This window comes from Sceloporus occidentalis, unplaced genomic scaffold, assembly GCF_023333645.1.
Source record: "Sceloporus occidentalis isolate IW3139 unplaced genomic scaffold, rSceOcc1.0.p SCAF_3, whole genome shotgun sequence".
Taxonomy (NCBI): Eukaryota; Metazoa; Chordata; class Lepidosauria; order Squamata; family Phrynosomatidae; genus Sceloporus; species Sceloporus occidentalis.
Window position 1 is genome coordinate 173,617,179 of NW_028316983.1, and position 21,909 is coordinate 173,639,087.

At 38.6% G+C, this 21,909-nt stretch overlaps 1 protein-coding gene across 3 annotated transcripts in view; it reads left to right on the forward strand.

The window, feature by feature from the left end:
- MBP (myelin basic protein) overlaps window positions 1-21,909 on the forward strand; it is a 138,425-nt gene that overhangs the window by 9,436 nt on the left and 107,080 nt on the right. For 2 of the 3 annotated variants that reach the window (XM_089516909.1, XM_089516910.1), the window contains one exon: window positions 20,995-21,067. In XM_089516909.1, the coding sequence (XP_089373035.1) occupies window positions 21,020-21,067 (48 nt within the window). In that variant the 5' untranslated portion in view covers window positions 20,995-21,019. Of the gene's footprint in view, window positions 1-12,775; window positions 12,832-20,994; window positions 21,068-21,909 lie in introns of those variants that run through there. The other variant, XM_089516908.1, reaches the window with a different exon arrangement.

Below are 21,909 nucleotides of genomic sequence, written 5' to 3' on the forward strand. Positions count from 1 at the left end.
TCTGAAAGCAAAGGTGACATTATCTCAGCCACCCATGTGGACAATATTGGATTTTGGAATATTTTGAAATTGGGAATTCTGGATAAGGGAGATGCAGCATGCATGTTATTAAAGATATAACCTTTCATACAGTTGGTCATTGAGTGTTTCTGTGTTTCTACATTTCAGAGCCAAACTATATAGTGTTATTTGTGGAGTATGTGTTTCAAAACAAATTGCTAGTGTAGAAGGGCCCATTTCAACCTAGGAGCATAGGAAGGGGAAGTTTAACTTTTTTTGCCATGGCCCCATGCCAAAATTATCAAGTGGGTGCCGTCTGCTTATTTGCCTTGGAAGGAAAGTTCTTATTGGCACCAGTAGAAGCTTTCTTTCTAGTGAAAATAGCTGGCACTGGGAGGTCTGATTGGGACCATGGTGAAGGTGAACGCTAAAGCCCCTACCCTGCATTTAGAGTCACAGTGCATTTCTCTACTATCACCTGTAGCCAGCTATTTGCTAAGATCCAATAAATATAAGGCCTTATGTTAGTTCACAGACTTGATAGCTTTCAGATCTTACATCATTTTGTGTCTGTCAGCTGAAACCATTTGTTGGTTTTCCCCACCTAGCTTTAGTAAGTGGGGAAAGTAGCCAGAATGATTTTGCTGCAGTTGCTCCCAGTAAGTTGGCAGTTAGTATTGTATTTACTTACACTGTTAATAAGACTGATTCTCTGTTGGAATGTCATTTATTTGGACCAGACAGCTCATTGAAGAGTGGAACTTATTAAATGGTTATTCCTAAATAATTGATATTGCTGTCTCAACACTGGTTGTTTTCACCCTGGCGAACCTACTTTTCAATTAGTAGAAGGTCCACTGTGGTGTTGTATGGTTCAGAGTGTTAGATTCTATTGTGTTTGTGAAAGTTCTCAGAACAAATTTTAATGATTCTGTAAGAAAACCCTATGAAATTTAGGGTCCCACCATAACTCAAAAGCACATACACAGAGTTGCAAATTAGAGCTGTAGGAACTGCGTTCAAATGTTTTTTCTAGAGAGCACTTCTTGGATCAAATAGTTAGGTGACTTCATGTACAGTGGTATGTTCTTTTCATTTGTTGACCTTTGATTGTTGAATTCAAGCTCCACAGAGATACAGATAATGGAACATGTCTATCAAATAGGAAGAGTTTGTAGCAGAGACCTTCAGCAAGATTTTTCCTAGTACAAGGCAGATAGTAGAGGGTGTGCCTGGTGACAGCATTGTATGTAACAGAATAGTACACAGCTTTCTATTCAGATGTAAGTCCCTTTGAGTTCAACAGGAGACATTGCCAGATAAGTGCATATAAAGTTGCAGCCTAATTCATCATGCCTAAATACAACACTTCTACTCTATAAACATAAAAGGTACAGTGTAAGATTTTTTGTTATGTTTCTGCTCATGCTTGTATCATAGTATATCGATTCTGTGATATTTCAATTCCTTCTTTATTCAGAGTCTATTGAATTCTTTTCCTATTCAAGTCAGAAGCTGAGGTAGTTATTGCAGTTGTTGTTTGTTAGACAAATTCATATTGTGCTCTTGTTTGGTTCAACAATCAGAATCTGGTTGAAGGAATCTGGTGTTGTTCCTTGTGTTGCAGAATATGTGAAAGTCTCAAGATCAATTGATGTTTGCCTTGAGCCTCGTTGTTTCTTTTAGATCAGAGCTTCTATCGAGTGGACACTTGAGCACCAACAAGGGAATTATTCAATTCTGTCTAACTAGAACCCTTTCTTCAAGATAGTATAAACTGTTAGCAGCCCTAACCAACCAACTCCCTCTTACCCATTTTCTTATTATTTAAAAAATATGCCCCTACATCTTTGCATAGGCACTGAATCTGTGCAGCAGATGCAGAATGTACAGGTCTCCAGATGTTATTAATCTACAACTTCTGTATTACTGGATCTCTGGCAATTGTCCAACAACATATGTAGAACAAAAGCTTTCTAACAGCTGTAGCTATCTGGAGGTTTGTAAATTAGGCAGGTCTTTATTGGCTCTTTGGAGCCAACAGCATGTTTTCCCTTTTCATTGTGGAATGTAATACTCTTTTATGTATCTAATGCTCAAAGTATATATAACCCAGTGCCCCATTTTAAGGTGGCTGTATGGTGCAGGGATAGATATTTTAAAATGTATATAAGGAAGGGAAGGAAACATACCACAACAGGAAAAAGAGGGAATGGAAGAGCAAAGGATAAGAAGAGGTTATTGTGGACAAGAGTTATTGTTTGTGCACGCATGTAGGATAAAGGAAGGCTTTACTAAGTGAAGACCTACCAAAGAAGCATCTTTTCAGGAAGCTTTAAAGGAAGAAAAAGAGATAGGTATCCTGCAGATAGCTGGCAAGCAGGTGAGAACGTGATGACCATCAGATGGCTTCTTATATTTTACAGCAGTTTCCTCCCATCCACCATCTTAACAAAGCTTATCATACATCATTGTCAAGAGTCGGCTCAGATTTCCACATTTCTATAACTTTGCTTAGTCTCCCCATCTGGAGCTCACACCCAAATGCAAATATGAGTAATGATCACACATTACTCATTGTGGGCATTAAATGCTGAAAAAATGTATTTTGTGATGAACTGACTTAGTATGTTGTCTTTGAAAGGCTTTAAGGAGCTATGAAATCCACAGGGCTGGGGAGCAGCTTTCCCTGATGTCACAGTACATAGGTTCCATATTGTTACCTGGCTCATTTTCCAATTATGTTCCGCCTCTTGCTTCTTGAAAAGTAATAGGTAGAACATTTGTATTCCTCCTCATGTTGTCACCACCACCAAGATTGACTGACATTTTGATTGCTATTGCCACTGCTGCTACTTTGTTTAATTTGGCAGCTTAATGAATGCCATGCTTTTCTCATTGTGTATGTTTGTATAATAACTATACTTACAAGGCACTGGATATTTAAATGAAAGCAAAATAAGAAAAATAGTATCTGGTGTGTGTGGATGTGCGTGTGTGTGTGTAGGTGTGTGCATTCATGCATGTTTTTTCAGATACGAACATAACCCCCCCACAAACACACACCTTTCCAATGTTTTCTTTCAAAATTTGGTCATATTTAATATTCTTATATTTGAAGGGGTAAAACAATTGGCTTTTTAAATACAGGTATATGGATATGTAACAGCTTGCAATATACTTGCCTGAGGGAAAGCTTTCTTTACGTGACTTTTTGTTAGCTTGTATTGGGTGTACTCTCTGTGGACAAAGGAAAAGGAGCAATGAAAAAATAAATGGCTACCTGCTGTGACTTTAGTGATATGCTGGCTTTTTTTTTCAGTTGGAACATCTGGGACAGCTGCCAATATATTTGAGTGATCATTCTATCATAAAAGAGATATTAAATACTACTGCCTGCAGATGTCCCACACAGAGGTTGTTGTATAAGAATGACAGTCTTTTGCGAGGCTAGTATGTATCCTTTTGGGTGCTGGAATACTGGGACTAAAATCCATAGGCACTTTTGGTTATCTAGGGAAGAACAAGTCCATCTCAAGGTTTATCGCTGAAGTACATCGTTGATGCTACCTCCTCCATCTCAGCATTTAATTGCATATAATACGCATATATGTCCCCCATCTTATTGTCATGGTTAAGAGAGAAATTAGAAACAGAGATGGGATGGGTGGGAGGAAAGCAAAGTAATTACATGAATGAAACTGTAATTGCATGAGATGGTCTGGCACATCCTGAATGATAATTATGTAAACTCTGGTTGGAACGATTCAGATATAAAAAGTGGTTTAGGGGAGCAGGTTTTCATTAAGTTTCAAAGAACTAAAACATGTATCATATGAAGTATCATATGAAACATGCAGGACCCTGAAACCTTTCAAAGAAAACAAAGCAAACTTTCTAGTAATTATCTCTGAAATAGACATTTTGCTGCTGGTCTTCTTCCTCCTCTTTATTCCCCTTTCTCTCTTCCGTTGCTGCTGTTGTTGTTGAAAAGGCCAGGTCATTTTGACATTGTGAAATGGGCAAAGTTAAGTGAGAAGCATGGAAAGAGCTAAAAGGATTACAGTATATATCATTTGCTCCTGAACATTCCACCACCTCCTCCTCCTCATTATTATTTTTATCATTATTATTATTATTATTATTATTATTATTTCGGAAGCTATGCAGGGTTGGACCTGGTTAATAGAAGTCCACCAGGGAATACCAGAGATCTTCAGTTAGACTAGGCAAGAACCCTGCCTGAAACCCTGGAGAGCTGCAGGCAATCAGAGTTAACAATATTGGGCTGGATAGATCAACAAGGCAACTTCCTGTGTTCAAAAATAGATCTAGTTTGTGTGGCAAAGGCCTTGCTCATCAGCTCCTCAATCTGGTTTGAAACCTGAGCACTCTAGCCACAAACTGAATGATCTTCCTTCCTCATCATTCAATTTTCTTATGAGTCTCTTACTAAATAAACTGAAAATTCTGCATATAACATGAAGCCCCTTCACTGCGCACACATGACCAGGCTAAACAAATTTGCTTTGGAACAGAAATTTGTACAACTTGAACAAACATAACTAATAGTAACCAATAGAGGCTCACAAGTGCAAGTACATTCAGAAGCAATTCCTCTATTATATTATTTTTTGGTAAGATGCCAGTCTTTGTATTCTTCTCCATGAGCAGCACCTTTTGACTGATATTATAATATTCCAGCTATTATAATTATTTTAGAAGAAAATAGTATTTGCATGTGAAGCTGGTATCTGCTGGAACCTGTTAATGAACTAAAAGCTGTTCCTTGCTTCTTCATTATCTTGTACAATGGTCGCTTTTGGACAGTTTACCAAGAAGCTCATTAACCTACATTTTGGGAGTCCAGGCTAAAGGAAGGGAGTCAATGACACACTTTTATCCTGTATTGACTTGAATATAAGCGTCCATCCTGTCAGTCAGGACATAGTCCATATCCCTGCTGATTTCTGCTAATTGGATACTGCAGTTGGTACAAAATATTAAATGGGAAGGTGAATGATAAAAAATCAAGAGTCCAATCAAATTAGAAGTGGGGTGGTTTATCTTTCTGTTTTCTTTCTGTTACACAAATGCTGTTACCAGGGCTGATCCCAGACATTCTGCTGCCCAAGGGAGAGCAGCAAATGGCAACCCCTTCCTTAAGTCAAAGTACATACGGTAGTTCCCAAGGCAAGCCAACTTGTTTTGGAATCTGGGTCAGAAAATTCCCACATACTCTTTTCCCATCAATAAAAAATACAACAATAATTTTGTATATGTATGTGGCTTTTTGTGCATGCATGCCTGCCTTCAAGTCACCTGTCAACTTATTGATTTCACAGGGTTTTCCTAGGAAAGGAATGCCAGAGGTGGTTTTGCTAGTTTCTTCCTCTGAAATACAGCCTACAGTATTTGGTATTCATTGGTATTCATTGACAATCTCCCATCCAAGTAATAACCAGGGCAAACCCTACTTACATGGGATCAGACACAGACATAAACATACCAAATGCAAGTCTAGCAAGTCTAGATTTCACAGTTTTCTCTGAGACAGTGTATTCCAGAAGCAGTATGAGTTGTTATTAAGGCTGGAAAAAAACAGGTGAAATGCTATTCTGATATTAAGTTTATTATTTTGATCAGAATTTCCTTCCTTTCACCTCCATGTCGTGTGAAAGACTCTGGCAGTTTTATTGAAAAAAGGCAAGCCATATTTAATAAAGGTGACATGAAACAGTGCAGAACTAGCAGAGATGTGAGACTGTCAGAAAAAATTTAAGACTGGCTGTTGTCCGCCTTAGGATTCTCAGTGGTCTTTATATCATGTCTTTTGGAATATAGGGAGACAAATACAGATGGTTATCTATTGGCACTGCCTGCCCTGTTTTTCTCATTCTGTGTTAATTAATTTTCTGAGATGGTTTGTGCAACCTTTCACATCATACTTGCACAGCTAGGCTCTTTTGCACAGAACAACCCTTAATACAAGTTCGGCATTCAGGATAAATAACATTTATTTGTCAACACTATGTGGATTTTCTAAAATCTCTAATCATGCTTGTGGTATTTTGTTTGTTTGAGCTATTTGTGTGAAGGTGGGTTCTGAAAACCCATGAATGTGATGAATGTAGTTTATCATTTATCATTCCCAAAGGGAAAGAGAGGTGATCTGAATATTTCATGATTGATTCATGATCTCTTCTAAGGTATCTGCAAAATCCAGAGCTTCCAAAAGTTATAATTGTCTTAGAAAATAGAAGTCCAAACAAATAACTTTTCACATTTTTGGGTAATTCTCTTTCAGGAACCTGTTTGTGATTGCTTGTTGCACATTCAGAATTCTAATCTATGTATGTGTGGATATTCACACTATTTCCTGATATATACATAGGATAGTGAATTCACAGAGACATTATCTGATCGTTTTTCATTGGTGAAGTTGGAATTCTTTCCAATTTGTCTTCTGCTTTTAACACAGAAAACAAATATCAAATATCAATAGTGTGAAAGGGTAATGCCGGAATAAGGCTATATTGTTTAAAACCAGGTGTTCAAAATGTCAGAGATGAACAGGGTACTGAGCAGCATAGATTTTTAAAGTTTAAAACAGACTTTACCATAGCCTAGAAATAAGTGTGACACTTGTACTATCAGAAAAGTGTTAATATGATGACTTGGCTACATTCCAACCTGATAATTATGTTCTGCCTACTTCAAATACTTCCCAGAGAACCAACAGAAAAGAATTATATCCATTTCCAGTTGGTAGGGGGGAAAACAACCAACCTCTTTAAAACATTTCTTGAATTTAATATTAAATTTTGATGGCATCTCTCCTCTCAATGAGTGTCTTAAGGCGGTAATGAACTGGAGGAGTAAAAACTTATTAAAACTGAATACATACAGAACGTAGGTACTCACAGTAAGGGTCCCTAATCCAGGTATTGAGATACATCAACCAGTCCTAGATATGTCACACTCCCCTCAAAGGACTTTGTTCGCAGTCTAGGGGTGCTCCTAGACCCGTCGCTCCAGATGAAAAATCAAGTAAATATGATGGTCAGGAGTGCTTGTTATCGGCTTTGGCTGATATACCAGCTGCATCCTTTCCTGGAACCGGGGGACCTGGCAGCTGTGCATCATGAGCTGGTAACCTCACAACCGGACCTCTGCAATGCACTCTACATGGGGCTACCCTTGTACCTAGTCCAGAAACTTCAGTTGGTTCAAAATATGGCAGCTAGGTTGGTCACAGGTAAAACCAGAAATGACCATATTATACCTATTTTAAAATCACTTCACTGGCTGCCCATTAGTTTCTGGGCGCAGTATAGGGCGTTGGTTTTGACCTATAAAGCCCTTCATGGCTTGGGTCCAACTTATTTTAAGGATCGCCTTCTTCCGTACAATCAACCCCGCACCCTCAGGTCCTCTGGGAAGAATTTGTTACAACTGGTGAAGACCAGGACAGTTGCGGCGTCCCAGAGGACCTTTTCTGCAGACTATGGAACAGCCTGTCAGATGAGATCTGTCATACCAGCTCAAATCCGCGTATAGCATGCCCGCGTATGATGCGGGCGCACTGTAATTACATATATGTTCATAATGAGAAGTCTTGGAGATGGGGCCCAAGTCTAAACACAAAATTCATTTATGTTTCATATACACCTTCTACACATAGCCTGAAGGTAGTTTTATGAAATATTTTAAATTTTGTACATGAAACAAAGTTTCTGTACACTGAACCATTAGAAAGCAAAGGTGTTTCAGAATTCTGGATAAGGGAGACTCAATCTGTACATGGTCATGTATAGCATAAGAGCTGAATGCAGAACTTCATTATGACTCTCCTGTCACAAGTCTCAGGAGTCAACATGTCACTGCAGAATCTCCTGTCCTTTGCCATTCCATGGATGAAATGATGGGTTGGATAAACATCTGGCTGTGTTCCCATAGTCTCCCGTGCAGAATTATTGTTGCATGTTCACATCTTCTGTTTAGATCCACTGGGGTCCTCTGTGGATGATGTCATTGGTTTCTGTCTGGCTATGGGAATGTGTGTGTGAAAGAGAGCAGGGGGGCTATCACAGCAAGATAATGAGTCCTGAGGAGGAGAGCTTTCATCCTTGTTGAGGGAGAAAGGGAATACCACCCTCCACAACAACTAAAAACAAACAAACAAAAACATGTGCAAGGAATTGTACTTGTGTATGTCATTAACATACACAAGACATGCAGTGGCTTAGCGATTAAGATGCTGACTCTGACAACCGCAGGGTTCAAGACCCAAGTGATGTGTGACAGAGTGAGCTCCCATCACTAGTTCCAGGTTCTGCCAACCTAGCAGTTCAAAAGCATGTAAAAGTACAAGTAGATAAATAGATAGTGCTTTTGGTAGGAGGATAACAGTGTTCCGTGCACCTTGGCATTTAGTCATATTGGCCACATGACCACAAAGTTGTCTTTGACAATTATGGCTCCCTCAACTTAGTAACTGAGATGAGCGCTGCCTCCTACACTCAGACATGACTTGACAATCACAGTCAAAGAGGAAACCTTTACCTTTATGTCATTAGCAGCATAGCATGTATGGCATTAACGGGATAACAGCTTTGGACTACTATGAAGATAAATGGTTCTCTTTCCTAAAAGAGATCCATCCCTCTCTATATTCAAAGCGACTCTTGTAAGATAGGTCAGGCAGACAGACTGCGGAGCTTGTAACGGTTACTTTTTGTATTACAGATGCCAGAATGCCCCCAGTCAAGCACAGCCACAATGAGTGAGGGATTCTGCAAGTTGAAGTTCATTTATCAGGTCCTGAGAAACCATAACTAAAAAACAGGAAAGGAAAATAGAATTTCACTTCCTGGTTGTTATTGTTTTTCTGACTTTAATTAAAAACTGTATTAGCAGAGCTCTTCTCTAAGAGAGAAACAAATCTGTGAGCAGAGAGCAATAAATCCCACTCACAGTCGCAGAAATAAGCTGATGGATTGTAAACCTTGTGATGAGTACTGTACCAGCCTATGTAAATTACAGAAGGTAGAGAAAATGGTCAGAAGGAGAGGCTGAGAGAGGAAATTGCTAGCTCCAGATGGAGAACAATGCAGACTAGCTATGCCAGCTGGCATATGCAGCATGATCCTCAGGAGCTCTGGCTTAATGTCAGACATGACATGTTGTGCTTGAAAAAAAAATAAGATTGTATAATCTTCGGATAGCTGCTTTTCATACTCTGGTTACAGATTGCATAAGGTCACGCACTGTGCTTCATAGATGTATTTGTTGAAATGGGCATGACCGCCATTTTGGTTGGAGATCACTTGTCCAAGGTTTAACAGCATTAGACATGTTATGTTTATGCTTCTGGTATTAGGAGCATATTAATGAATCCCCCCCCCCATTAATCACAGTTTAACTTATTTAGTTAATCAACAGGAAAAAATGTCTTCTGCTTAGAGTAAAACATTCATCACCTCCAGAAGCCATTTGAGAAAACAAACACGAATATCTGTGGATTTTCCTGTCTTTTCCAAATATAATTTTTAATGTTATTTTTCATTTCATTTATTTTATTTTAAATTTTATTTAATGCATTTTTTCCTTTTCTGTCCTGCTAATTCAGAGTAATAATCTAGTCCAGTTATTCTTAGACTTTTTACCCTTGTCACCTTCTTTACATCTACGTGCAGATGTTACACACACCCCTGCTTGACATAATAGATGAATTTTAAAAATTGGTTGCGTATTTTCATTCAAATATTCATGTATATTAATATTTTAATAGTTCATACGGAAATATCATTCAAATTAGAATAGTTTCATTTAAATAAAATGCAATATTTAACATGTTTAAATTTTACACATACTGTCTCATACACGCAGATATGTACACACTCAGTCATGCTCTTTCATTCTTTAACTCACAGACATACTCATTTACTATCTCACACACAGTCACACAGAAGCATTCATTCTCTTGTGTATATGTGAGACAGAAATAGTTTAGGGAGCAGAGGAGAAGGGAGGAAGTCTCACCACTCCCTTGAGCAACTCTTGCTCCTCCTGGTGGTCCTGCCCCACAGTTTGGAAACCATTTATCTAGCCTTAGATATAGACATTTAGCTACATTTTTTGAGTACGGCCCTTCATAGATGGCATCTCTGGACTAAACCCAGCCTCTAATCTACAGCAGACCCATGAAATTTACTCATTTGTAATTTACAGTTTACACAAGTGTTGATTTACTGCTCAGGAGCTGACTCTAGTTGGAACTAACAGTTGAATTTAGGCCATGTTTTATATTGTTTCCAAATTGTAAACGGGCATTTCTGGAATAAACTAACCAATATGTTTCAAGAAAAAAACATGCAGTTGAATTAACTTGACCAGGATAACATCAATTAAGCTCAGAACTAGATTAGATCTACTGAGTCAGCTCCTGAGCAGTAAATCAACACTTGTGCACACTCTAAATTACACATGTGTAAATTCTGTTCACTTTGTGACCAAGAGTCCTATGCAGTCAGGGTGAAACTTAATATTACAATAGACATTTAGAAATGCTTCTGCAAATGATGCCCCTCCCTGCCCCTGCACATTGCTCAGTCATAACAAGGGGGAAATTAAATATTTTAGTATTGAACTTTCCAAGCAAATACTGCATTCTAGACAGGATTTGAAAGAGGGAACAGCTTTAAATTGCATACTCTTTCCAAATTCCGTCCCCTTCTCTTGCTTCACTGCAAATATTTGTTTGCAGAACTGCATTACTAGGCAGTTTCATACAAAATGAGGAAGTGGCAGTAGGTCTATTGATGTTTTTCCAGTTCTTAATTCATACAAATAAAATCCATCAACGCGTCTTTCAACAAGTCCTTAGGCACAGTAAACCTAGCAGAACTCAAAACGATCCATCACATTAAGGATACAGCTCTGTGCCAAGCTCCAAGCAGCTGTTTCCAGGGACTGGTTGTAAATGGTCACATTCTCCTCCTACCACACAATTCTGTTAGATAAATTTAAGGCCAGTAGATTTGGATTATCTTTGGCAAGCTGAAGTGAAGCTGAAGGTGTTGGTGGCCTTTCTGTAAGAATAGTCAAAACATAGAAGGTGAAGCTTTTAATTCAATGTGCTGGCCTTTGCTATCTGATTGTTTTGAGCATCAAGTGCCACCCTCTTTGACAGCATAGACTAAAATGGGGGAAGTAAATTACTTCAGCTTCACTTCATATGTTAACAGGTTGGGAGGGCTGAATGAAAAATAGACAGAAATATACATTATGCATTTTAAGGGACTCAGTGAAAACACATTTGAAAGGCTTCAGTCAAAACAAATCTCAATCCCACGTGTTTTTGGCATAAACCAGATGGAACTAAGTGGCTTATCTGAATCACACTGGAAAAAGGAAGTGCATCAAGGAGGTGTGACTTTGCATAGATACCAAGCAATTAAATGTTCTCACTCAATACAGCAAACAGGAACTCGTGTAGTTAGTGTTAGTCTGACATTTTTGTAAAAGTCAATTAAAAAACATTTAGTGTAATTATTATTCCATAACAAATGCAATGAATTGTTGTGTAGGAATACTGTGTGAAAACAAATTGAGAAGCATTTTAATTGGCTAACAAGTTGTGTATGAATAAATAATCAAGAGAGTATTTGTTTACTGATAAATGGACAGTGAATAATAATAGTTAACTGCAAAGTGGTTATTTCCTGGGAAACCAAGGATTAAATTAGGGGAACTTGTATCTCAAGAATAGAAAATATCTGTCATTAATTTCTCAATTTCCCAGTCAGTGTTCTTGTTCTGTTACCATTTTTCTATTAGGTTGCAGTGCTTTAGTTTATACCCAGAAATTTATCTATGGTTTGGATTTTGTTTCATTTTGTTTATTTTTTTTCCAGAGCAAAATTTTATCCTCTGCTTTTCAATCTGTGCAGTCTGTTACACATTTTTTTGCATTCACAGAAGTGAGTTATGTGCATTTTTAGTTTTGCATCTTGTGACTACGTACTTTAACATGCATTTTTTGAAATTCATTTCAAGCCTTGCAAACGTATAGATTTTTGAGACAATCTGTGCCATTTCACTGCCTGTCTTGGGAGGTTATGAAATCAGTATTTTCATTAAGAAATGCCATACAGGGCTAAGAACACATGTAGAATTCCCATGGCAAAGCGAATATTTAGTTCAGCCTCTTGTTTCCTACAGGGCTTGTCTACATTGTTGATGTTGTTGTTTGCCTTCAAATCATTTCCATCTCTCAGCAACCCTAAAACAAACCTATCATGGGGTTTCGTAGCAAGTTTCTTCAGGAGGGGTTTGCCATTGGCATCCTCTGAAACTCAGAGAATGTGACTTGCCCAAAGTCACCCAGTGGGTTTACATGGCTAAGCTGCGATTCAAACTCTTGCCTCTAGACTCATGGTCCAACACTCAAACCAATACACCACACTGGCTCTGTATCTATAAATGCTAAATCCCCCCCCCTCCGGGTTTCTGTGTGCTGTTTATATTACACAGACCCAAAATCCTGAATTGGTTCTTGGCTGTTTACACAATGTCTGCATCCAATTTGGGGGTTTCCACCCTTTGTCCCACATTAAAAGACTTACGGTATCTTTTCATCTAGGTTTTCCAGAAAACCTGGAACAAAACATGGTGATGGCTGACTTTTTCCCCACAAGCATCCCAGCCTAGTTGCTCTGCAGGCACAAGTCTCTCAGAGTGGCTCATGCTCACTGTGAAAGTGCTGGTGAGCTTGCAGAGACCATATGGGAAGACAGCCACCCATCACTCGCAGAAAACCCGCAGCAGGTAAGGGGAGGTTCGGGGGGGAATTCAGGTCCAGAAAATTCTGGGGGAAGCCTAGAGTATTCTAGCAAATGTAGATGAGCTCCCAGTGGTCAGTTAGATGTCTCTTGAGTTGTATGGACTCTCGTAAAGGGTTGGTTGCTTCTCCTTTCCTGGCCTAATTCAAGATTTTGGTTTTTACCTTTAAAGCTTTAAACCACCATCTGAGAGAATACCTTTCTCTTTAGGAAGTTATCTAGAATTTAGGATCTTTAGGTGACTCCTTGAGAGCACCATAACGTATGGAATTCTGATGGACGGGCATGAGTGAGAGGGCTGTGTCTCTATTGCTCCCCGACTGTGGATTGTGTTCCTTTCAGAGTTGTGAAACTGTTCTACTCTTACTGCTTTTCAGACAGGTGTCTGAACTTGTAAACTTTTTTTCTTGTGGTTGTTTGAATGGTATTTACTGAGCTACATTTAGATGCCTGTTAGCCACTTACTGCTCCCTTTTTTGGATGGGAATGAATATATATATCCCAGACTTCCTCCATGAAGGAAACATGTACAGTATTGCAATATTTATTTCAAGATGGATCAGAAGGAAAAGATTATGACCTTCCTAAGACCATTCATTTACTTTGTGGCTGACAGAATTTAAACCCAAATTTTACTGGTTGAAGTTTAGTACTCTTGTCAACACTGGCTGTCAAATATTTTTTCTTTGTCTTTCTCCCACACCCAAAATGTTTAAGGTTAACAACTGAGCAGTATAGTAGCCTAAGCTGAAAGATTGACTTTCCAATTAGTATATGGGAAATGAAGGAATGGTAATTCTGCAGTATTAACGTATAACCTTCTCAGTTTTGAAAAGAAATGTTTAGTAAATTGTTCTGCAGACAGGTATTTCCAACCATTTGGGAAATGGTGCAATGTTATAAGTATGAAACAATCTATCATGCAATCATATGAAATGTTAGTATTTTGGAAAGTGTTAGTAAGAGCTCTCAGTTGGAGCAGAGGCTAGAACTGCTTGCTAAATATTTGCATATCTATAACAAGGTAACTTGGACATATACATGTTTCATATACACCTTATGTGTGTAGCCTGAAAGACCAGTGGTTGCGAATCTTTTAGAGACTGAGTGCCCAAACTCATGCCTTTCCTGCCCTGGATGTCACCTGGTACCGGGGGGGGGGGGGGGAGAGATTTCAGGGGGGCAAGACTTCTACCTTCCGGTGGGCGGGACTTCAAAGAGAAAACCCAAGGCACACTCTCTCAACCTCAGGCTAGCAATAGCAACTCCCCTGATGAAACTTACCAAGAAAACTCCATGATAGTTTCACTTTAGGTTTGCCATAAGGAGAAACGACTTGAAGGCACCACACACACAAGTCACGCTGTCTCAGTCTGAGAGGATGACAATGGAAATCACCTCTGATGTAGCTTGCCCCATGATAGTTTCATCTTAGGGTCATGAAGAATGACTTGAAGGTGCACGCACACACACACACACACACACACACACACGGCACACTTTCTCAGCCTGAGACTAGCTATAGCAACCCCCCCCCCCCCGATGAATCTTGAAAACTCCATGATAGTTCATGATAGGGTCACCATATGTTGGCCCTTTTCTCCATATCCTACCTGGACAGGCTCTTCTCCCTCAGCACTGCCTTGATAGAAGTGAAGGCAAATTATGAGAGCCAAAAGGGCATGCCCCTTGCTGCTTCACACCATTTTTCTCCTAAGTAACCCAGCGCTTGGGAGGGAGGGTGCTCAGGGCACCTGTCCTCCTTCTTGACCACCATTTTACTTGTGAGTAAACTGGCACTCAGGAGGGAGGGTGCTTTGGACATCCTCCCTCTCTTCCGCACACTGGTTTACTCATGATAAAAATGGTGCACGGCAGCAAGTTGAGGGGCTCCCTGCAAGTCCGGCCCATGTGCCCACAGAGGGCTCTGCATGCTGGCTCTGGAATGTGTGCCATGGGTTCACCATGGCTGATATAGACCATACTTTTAATAATTTTGGAAGTGAAACAAAGTTTGGTTATACTGAACCACTAGGAAGTCAATGTGTCACTGTTTGAGCCACCCGTGTGGACAATTTTGGATTTTAGAGGATTTCAGATTTCTGGATAAGAGACACTCAACGTGTATTAGCTGTATTACAGTACTGTGTCATGTGGTGTTCAGTGGTAGAAACTACTGTTTTAACTGTTTTGAAAATGGATTGAAGGATTGTTGTTGTTGTTGTTACCGCTAGTACTATTTTAAGACTTTGTATATCTGGCATTCAATCTTATGGAAATAGTGTCTCCACCCAGAAATAAAATAATGAAATTTCAGTTTAGTAAAAACAGTGTCCCATTGAAAAATGAAATTCCTTTTTCTAATGTTAGATAAGGTTTTATTTACACCTCTGAAAGTATATTGTGCAGTATATGGGTTGTCTTAGAGATAAATAGACTTGTAGCTGACTTTCATATTTTATGTTAGCATTGGAATAGTTAATGGCACTATTCATTTTATAATAATTTTGGAAGGATTCGGTGTTGTGAGTGAATGTCTCATAACCAGGTGTGGCTTCTTGGATGAAAACATGAATGTATTCTGCAGTGTTCGCTTTTGCTATTCATTTGTAGCACATGCTTTTATCTGAAAACATGTGTAAGCAAAGAGGGCCAAAATTTGTTTAATTAAGGGGTGATATTAATCCAGATGTCTTTAGATACATTGCCCTTACATTTATAGATTGCATTTCAAGTGCTAAAGTGTTTTGTAAACATAATCTCATAAATTGTTAACACAATCAGTGTAAGAAAGGCCAGTAGAATTACAGTATTCTCAAATTGTACGTGTGTGGATTAAGGTAGATAGAAGGAGAGTTTGTTGAAGGTGAAACTGTGTGACCAAAGATTTGAACTAGGGTTTTCCTGGCTCAGAAAAATTTTCCCTCTATAATAATTTTATTGAATTTACAATTAAAATTAAATCGCTTTCTTATAATCATTATTCATTACAAAACACCATGTATGTATTACAGTTTACAACACAGAAAAATAAACATATATTCTACCAATACATCTGTCTTCTTGTCTTCCACGGCCCTTCTTCAGATACGACTTCCTTCTATCCAGGGATGAAGATGAACTCCCTTTTTAGCAAATACTAGTACAACCTTGCTCCGTCCTTTAAATGTACAGCCAAGACAAAGAAATACCATAAAGCTTACTAATAAAATTATGCATGTTAGACACATACTTTAGTAGCTATAATACCACCGCTCTATTTCTCTTTTAAATTAAGCTAAAGTATCCCCCAACTTAAATCCTAGTTACATTATCATGCAAGCTCAAAACATGTACATTTCATTATTTTAACTGGTTTTTTCCCAAGTTAGTGTTTTAGTCAATTTTGCTTCCTTTATTCCTGAGTCAAATTTTGAAATCCAGCTGGCTCAGAAAATTAATGTCTAGGTTGCATCACCACCACTGAGCTAAAAAAAAAAAAAAAACCTAGCTTCAGGAAACAGGACTTCCCAACAAAATGACTGATGAAGGTGGATGCATTTGTGATACTTTAAAAAAAAAAACTTGGCCACTGTTTGCATTCTGCATTCCCCTCACAGAAGTGGTTTCTATGTCAGTGGGATGGTAAACCCACTTTAAGTTTTAGTCCAAACTATAAAGGGATTTGGGGATAGAATTTATTTATTTAACCTAAGTCCCACCTTTTTCCCAAATTGGGATCCAAGGCAGCTTACAATAATCACAATAATTTTATAAAGATCCAACTAAAACATTAGTTTACAAAAAGGAATTAAATGTCAACATTATTTAAGATTAAAGGAGCTAAAACACTAAAAACACTTAAATATATTTAAAACACAGTGTGTGTGTGTGGTGTCTGTATAAAAGCCAGTGTGGCATAGTCATTTGAGCATTGGACTACAACTCTGGAGACCAGGGTTTGAATCCCTCCTTAGCCATGGAAACCCACTTGGGCAAGTCACACTCTCTAGGCCTCAGAGGAAGGGAATGGCAAACCTTCTCTGAAGAAATCTTGCCAATAAAACCCTGTGATAGGTTTACCTTAGGATCACTATAAGTCAGAAACAACTTGAAGGCACACAACAATGGCTTGTGGGCCACCTGGGGTCCCTTTTCTGGGAGAAAGGCGGCATAGAAGTGAAATAAATAAATAATAAACATTCTCTCTGTGTGTGTGTGTGTGTGTGTGTATGCATTTGTTTATTATTTATTTTATTTTTATGCTGCTTTTCTCCCAAACACAAACACACCCAGGAGCACACCACATCACACACTGCAACCTCATAGTTAAAATTCAAAAGCCTGCCTAAATAAAAATGTCTTCACCTGCTGTGGAAAGACAGGAGAGAAGGAGGCAATTGGAAGGTAGTTCCACAGCCTGGGAGCAGCCATGGAGAAGGCTGCTCCCTTCTCCATGAATCTTCACCAACTGTGCCTATGGGAGTGGTGAGACTGGCAGAGAGTCCTCCCCTGCAGATCTCAGTGTACCCACACCCTAGTTTATATAAGGGGATGTGGTTGAGCACCTTGGATAGTTTCTTTAAAGTTGTAGCATACTCATTGCTCACACTGACATGGAAACCACTAGCTGCCACTGTCTGTTTGTAATCTGTTTGGTTTTCTTCAGCATTTTAAAAAACCTCACTTTCTGTCCTTTATTTCCTCTCATCTACTTTCAAAAACACTTTAGCTACATTTGTGGCAGCCTGTTTCTCTTGGGGTTCAATTGCATTTCAAGGAGTCAGCATTTTTAATTCAGTGTGCAGAACATAACCTTTTTAAAACTTTACTGGAAGTAGTTAAATGTCAGTAAAAATTGCATGATTTTTCATGTGCTGCCAACTGCTTTGAAGTTATTGACATTTTAATAGCACTCCTGTATACTATAAAGAGTGGGAGTTAACTGCTCATGATTGATCTTTATTTCTTCTTGTCTGCCAACTTCCAGAAGTGGTTTGTCACTTATTAGTGGGTAAATTATATTAATCAGCCACACTAGTATTCAGCAGTCAGAGTCTGAGGATGAATGGAATTCAGAGAACTCACTAATGCCTTCAGATGATTTGCAGCATGATGGCATCTACTATTAAAAATTAATTAGAAGTACTTCTGTTGTCTGCCTTTGTGGGATCTACCATTTGAGTGTAGCCAGGAACCTTCAGGAACATTGTATTCATAATGCATCAATCAACATAAATTTAGCCCTAGATGAACAATTCACCAAAGGAGCAAACCATCTTCTTTCTCTTGAGTCTTTGCTCTCCACATAGATGTCTCATCCACACATTACGTTTTAGGTGCTCCAATTAAAAGATAATAAAAATAAATCTTTTTAAAAAAATATGAGAAGAGAGACTCCAAATAGTATTGAATTCTTGCATTTCTGTATGGAGGATATTTAATTTTTCTTCCCTGGAAAAAGCAGTCATTCTCGTTAAAGTACTCAGAATTATGCTATCTTTTATTTGATGTGTTTCGATTCTTGCCATTTAATAATAAGTGTTGTCAAGTGAGTAGAAGCTGACCTGTAGTCCTTACCAATTTGAGTTCCAGTATGTTGTCCTCCTTATAGCCTAAAAAAAAGAAAGAAAAAGAAAACAGTATTGCTGATTTTAACAGAGTGAATGGGAGGATGAAGTGTGTACAGTACAATAATTCAGAGTGCCTCATGAGATTGTCTTGTTGCCTATGGCTGCTTTCCATTTAATATTGACCTAGTAGACAGTAATAGTCAAAGAGACTTAATCCTCAGTAAATATGACAAAGATTGCCCTGGCTAACTCCTTTACCTGCAACCTAGGCCACTTCCTAGGGCTCTGAAAGTGGCAAAATGCCAAATACCAAACAGTGGGGGCAGAGAGTCAAAAGAACTATCTAAGAGCTGGAGCTAGCCCTCAGTGTACTTACAGCTGCCATTTAGATCTTGTATTGTGGTTCTTAGCATAGTTTGCAGTTGTGTGCCTTCAAGTCATTTTTTACTTATGGCCACTCTATGGCAAATTTATCGTGGATTTTCTTGGCACAATTTGTTCAGAGGTTTGCCATTGCCTTCCCCTGAGAGGATGTGACTTGCCCAAGGTCACCCAGTGGGAAGTTGAACCTTGGTCTCCAGTGCTCAAAGCACTCTTAGCATAGTATCTGGGCAAAATCATAGTCAGACATTGACTAACATGTGGCCTTAGGTTGTAGGAATTGTTGCAGAGCAGTCAGAACAGAGGGACAGGAAACCAGATATGTTTAAAATACTTTAATTATATGATGTCTTGGTGAGTAGTTGGATAGAATACTAACTTTTGTACTTTTTATCTCTCAATAATTTAAAATTCTGGAGACTTTTTTTTTTTAAGTGATGGAAACAGTGAGAATGTGTGACAAGAGCGAGACCCACAGCAGCTCTTTCCTTCACATTTCAAGGTTGAAAATTGCCAAAATATCAGATAGTATACAGGATAGCTGTATTTTGTCACAGTGGAACACCACCTTGCTTTATTGGGGTGTGTGTGTGCAGTTTTTCACCCTCTGGGCAAAATACTTCTTGTCAGCTGAGCTTTATATGTTCCAGACACTTTAAATTTGTCAGCCATAACATTCAGTAGAATGCACTTCTGTGTTGTGACATTCAAATAATTTTCCTCTTAAAATATATGGTGTTAATTTCTTAGCATATGTTTCACTTTCCACAATAAATTCATGTGACGTCAGGCTGCTGCCAAGTGGGCAGAATGTCCAAATTCTTGCTGCTATTTTTCAGAGTTTATACAAATGTGGAACTAAAGCTTCTTTTTTTAAAAGGAAAAAAGAAAATTAAACACATTAAACTTAAAGATGAACCGTTTTAAATGACCATGTGCTCAAAGCCAAGAACACCAAATTGTTTGTTCTTTAGGTTTAGACTTAGAATTGTTCTATTATTATTTCTTTCTACCAGGAGACAGTGCATTCGAAGTGGTCTGCCTTATTTGGCAAAATAATGTTATCAGTCTTGGGCTCTTGACTTTGGAAATGTCAGTTAGTCTACTAGTCATTGATTTCCATCAGTTCCCTTCAAATATGGAGACTCACTCTAGAGATTCTTCTCTAGAGCAAGGCACAGGGCCTTGTGGGCGTGAGGGTTTCTCTGTTGTGTTTTTCAAAACTGGTAAAGAACAAGCCCATGATCTGAGATCTGCTGGGGAGGTCCTTCTCTCTCTCCTACCACCCTCACAGGGACATTTTGTGGAAACACAGGAGAGGGCCTTTTTAGTAGCTGCCCCCTGGTTCTAGAACTCTAATCCCAGAACAATTAAACTGACGCCTCACTCACCTACCCACCTACTTTCTTTTTGCTAATAAGCAGAGATTTTTCTATTCCAACATGCATTTGATGAGTAATTATATAAGGTCCATCTTACACAGTGTGTTGAATATGGCTAATTGCCGTGGTGGAGTGTGTGTATTTTAATGATACATGTTTTAACCTGGTTATATTTTTTTCTGATGATTTAATTGTGTTTTAACGTTTCTATTTTGTGAATTTTTAATAATGTTTTTTAATCATTGTAAGATGTTTTGGGTCCCACTCTGGGAGAACGGCAGGATATAAATAAATATAATGCTGCTGCTGCTGCTACTGCTGCTGCTGAATTTCCAGTTACCTTTGCTTTGGGGAAAAAAACCCAACAGCACATTTTTAGAGGTGTCCCCCATATCTCCAGTCCTTGCCTGCTCGTGTCTAAATTCTGGTCAGGGATATTCTCTGAAAAAATAGAGTCTTAACACTCTTGCAAATAAGTAAGAATTAAATACATGCCTCAAACTTAAATGGAACTTAAGTGCTACCATTTAGGTTGGCCACCTTACATACACTTAATTTTACATGGAAGTTTAGGAAGCTTTGCTCCGTGTCACTCAGTATCATCTGTACTGACCAGAAGCTTTCCAGGATTCCAGGCAAGAGAATTTCCTAACTCCCTTGGGAGACCCAGGGATTGAACCTGGGAACTTAGCCATTCAGAGTGTGTTCTACCACTAAGCAGCGTTCTTTCCCAAAGCATTTAATGTGGAGTAGAATTCAGAAAATGGTAGCTGACTGATTGTCTTTGGAATTACTGTGACTTTTCTGACTTTTGCCATTTTTGCATCTCTGTAGTTCTGGAAGAAAGTTGAGAATCGTCATGGGGAACCATGCTGGAAAACGAGAACACAGTGCTGAGAAGTTAAAGGTAAGAGGAAACATTTTGCTTAAAATTAGGCTAATAGAACATCTTTGGAAGCCATTTATAGACATTTCATTACAGGCAACCAAAGGGTTTGGTTGCTACTGAAGTTGGTTGACCAGTTTTGTCACATTTGATTCAGGACAAGGATCAGAAAAGCTGTACATTTTTAAAGACTCTGCACCATATAACAGGTATAACCTCAGGAGTATTCATGGAATCAGGAGCCAGCAGTTACCCAGTGAACATTTTTAATATTTTATTTAAATTACAATCTGATTTGGGGACAGATGGTCTGCCATTTCCAAAGTTCTCATGGTAGTAGTGGAAGGTCAGTCTTATCTTTGTTTTTCCTTCACTGTTTTTTTAAAAGAAAAAAAAAAAAACACCTCCCAGACATTTCAATAAGATTGAAAATAGCTGTGCAAATTCCCTTCTAGAAAATGTGAAAGACTCAGCCCTGGGGCCTTGTGGAGGAACTGGATTCATTGAAGGTAATGAATACAGTCAGCCCTTCTTATACACGGATCTTTTATACATGGATTGAAGCATCCACGGTTTGAAAATATTCAAAAAAAGTATAAATTTCAAATATCAAACCTTAATTTTTTTCATTTTTTATAAGGGACACCATTTTACTATGCCATTATATTTAATGGGACTTGAGCATACACAGATTTTGTCATATACAGGGGATCTTGGAACCAAACCCCAGCGTATAACAAGGGTCCACTGTATAACGTTACTTCTAATCTGCCCTTAGAAAGCCCAAGTTTACAGACTACCATGGTAATTATATACCTGTACAGCTTTCCGTGGGAATACAGGGTGTGCAGAGGGGAATCTCC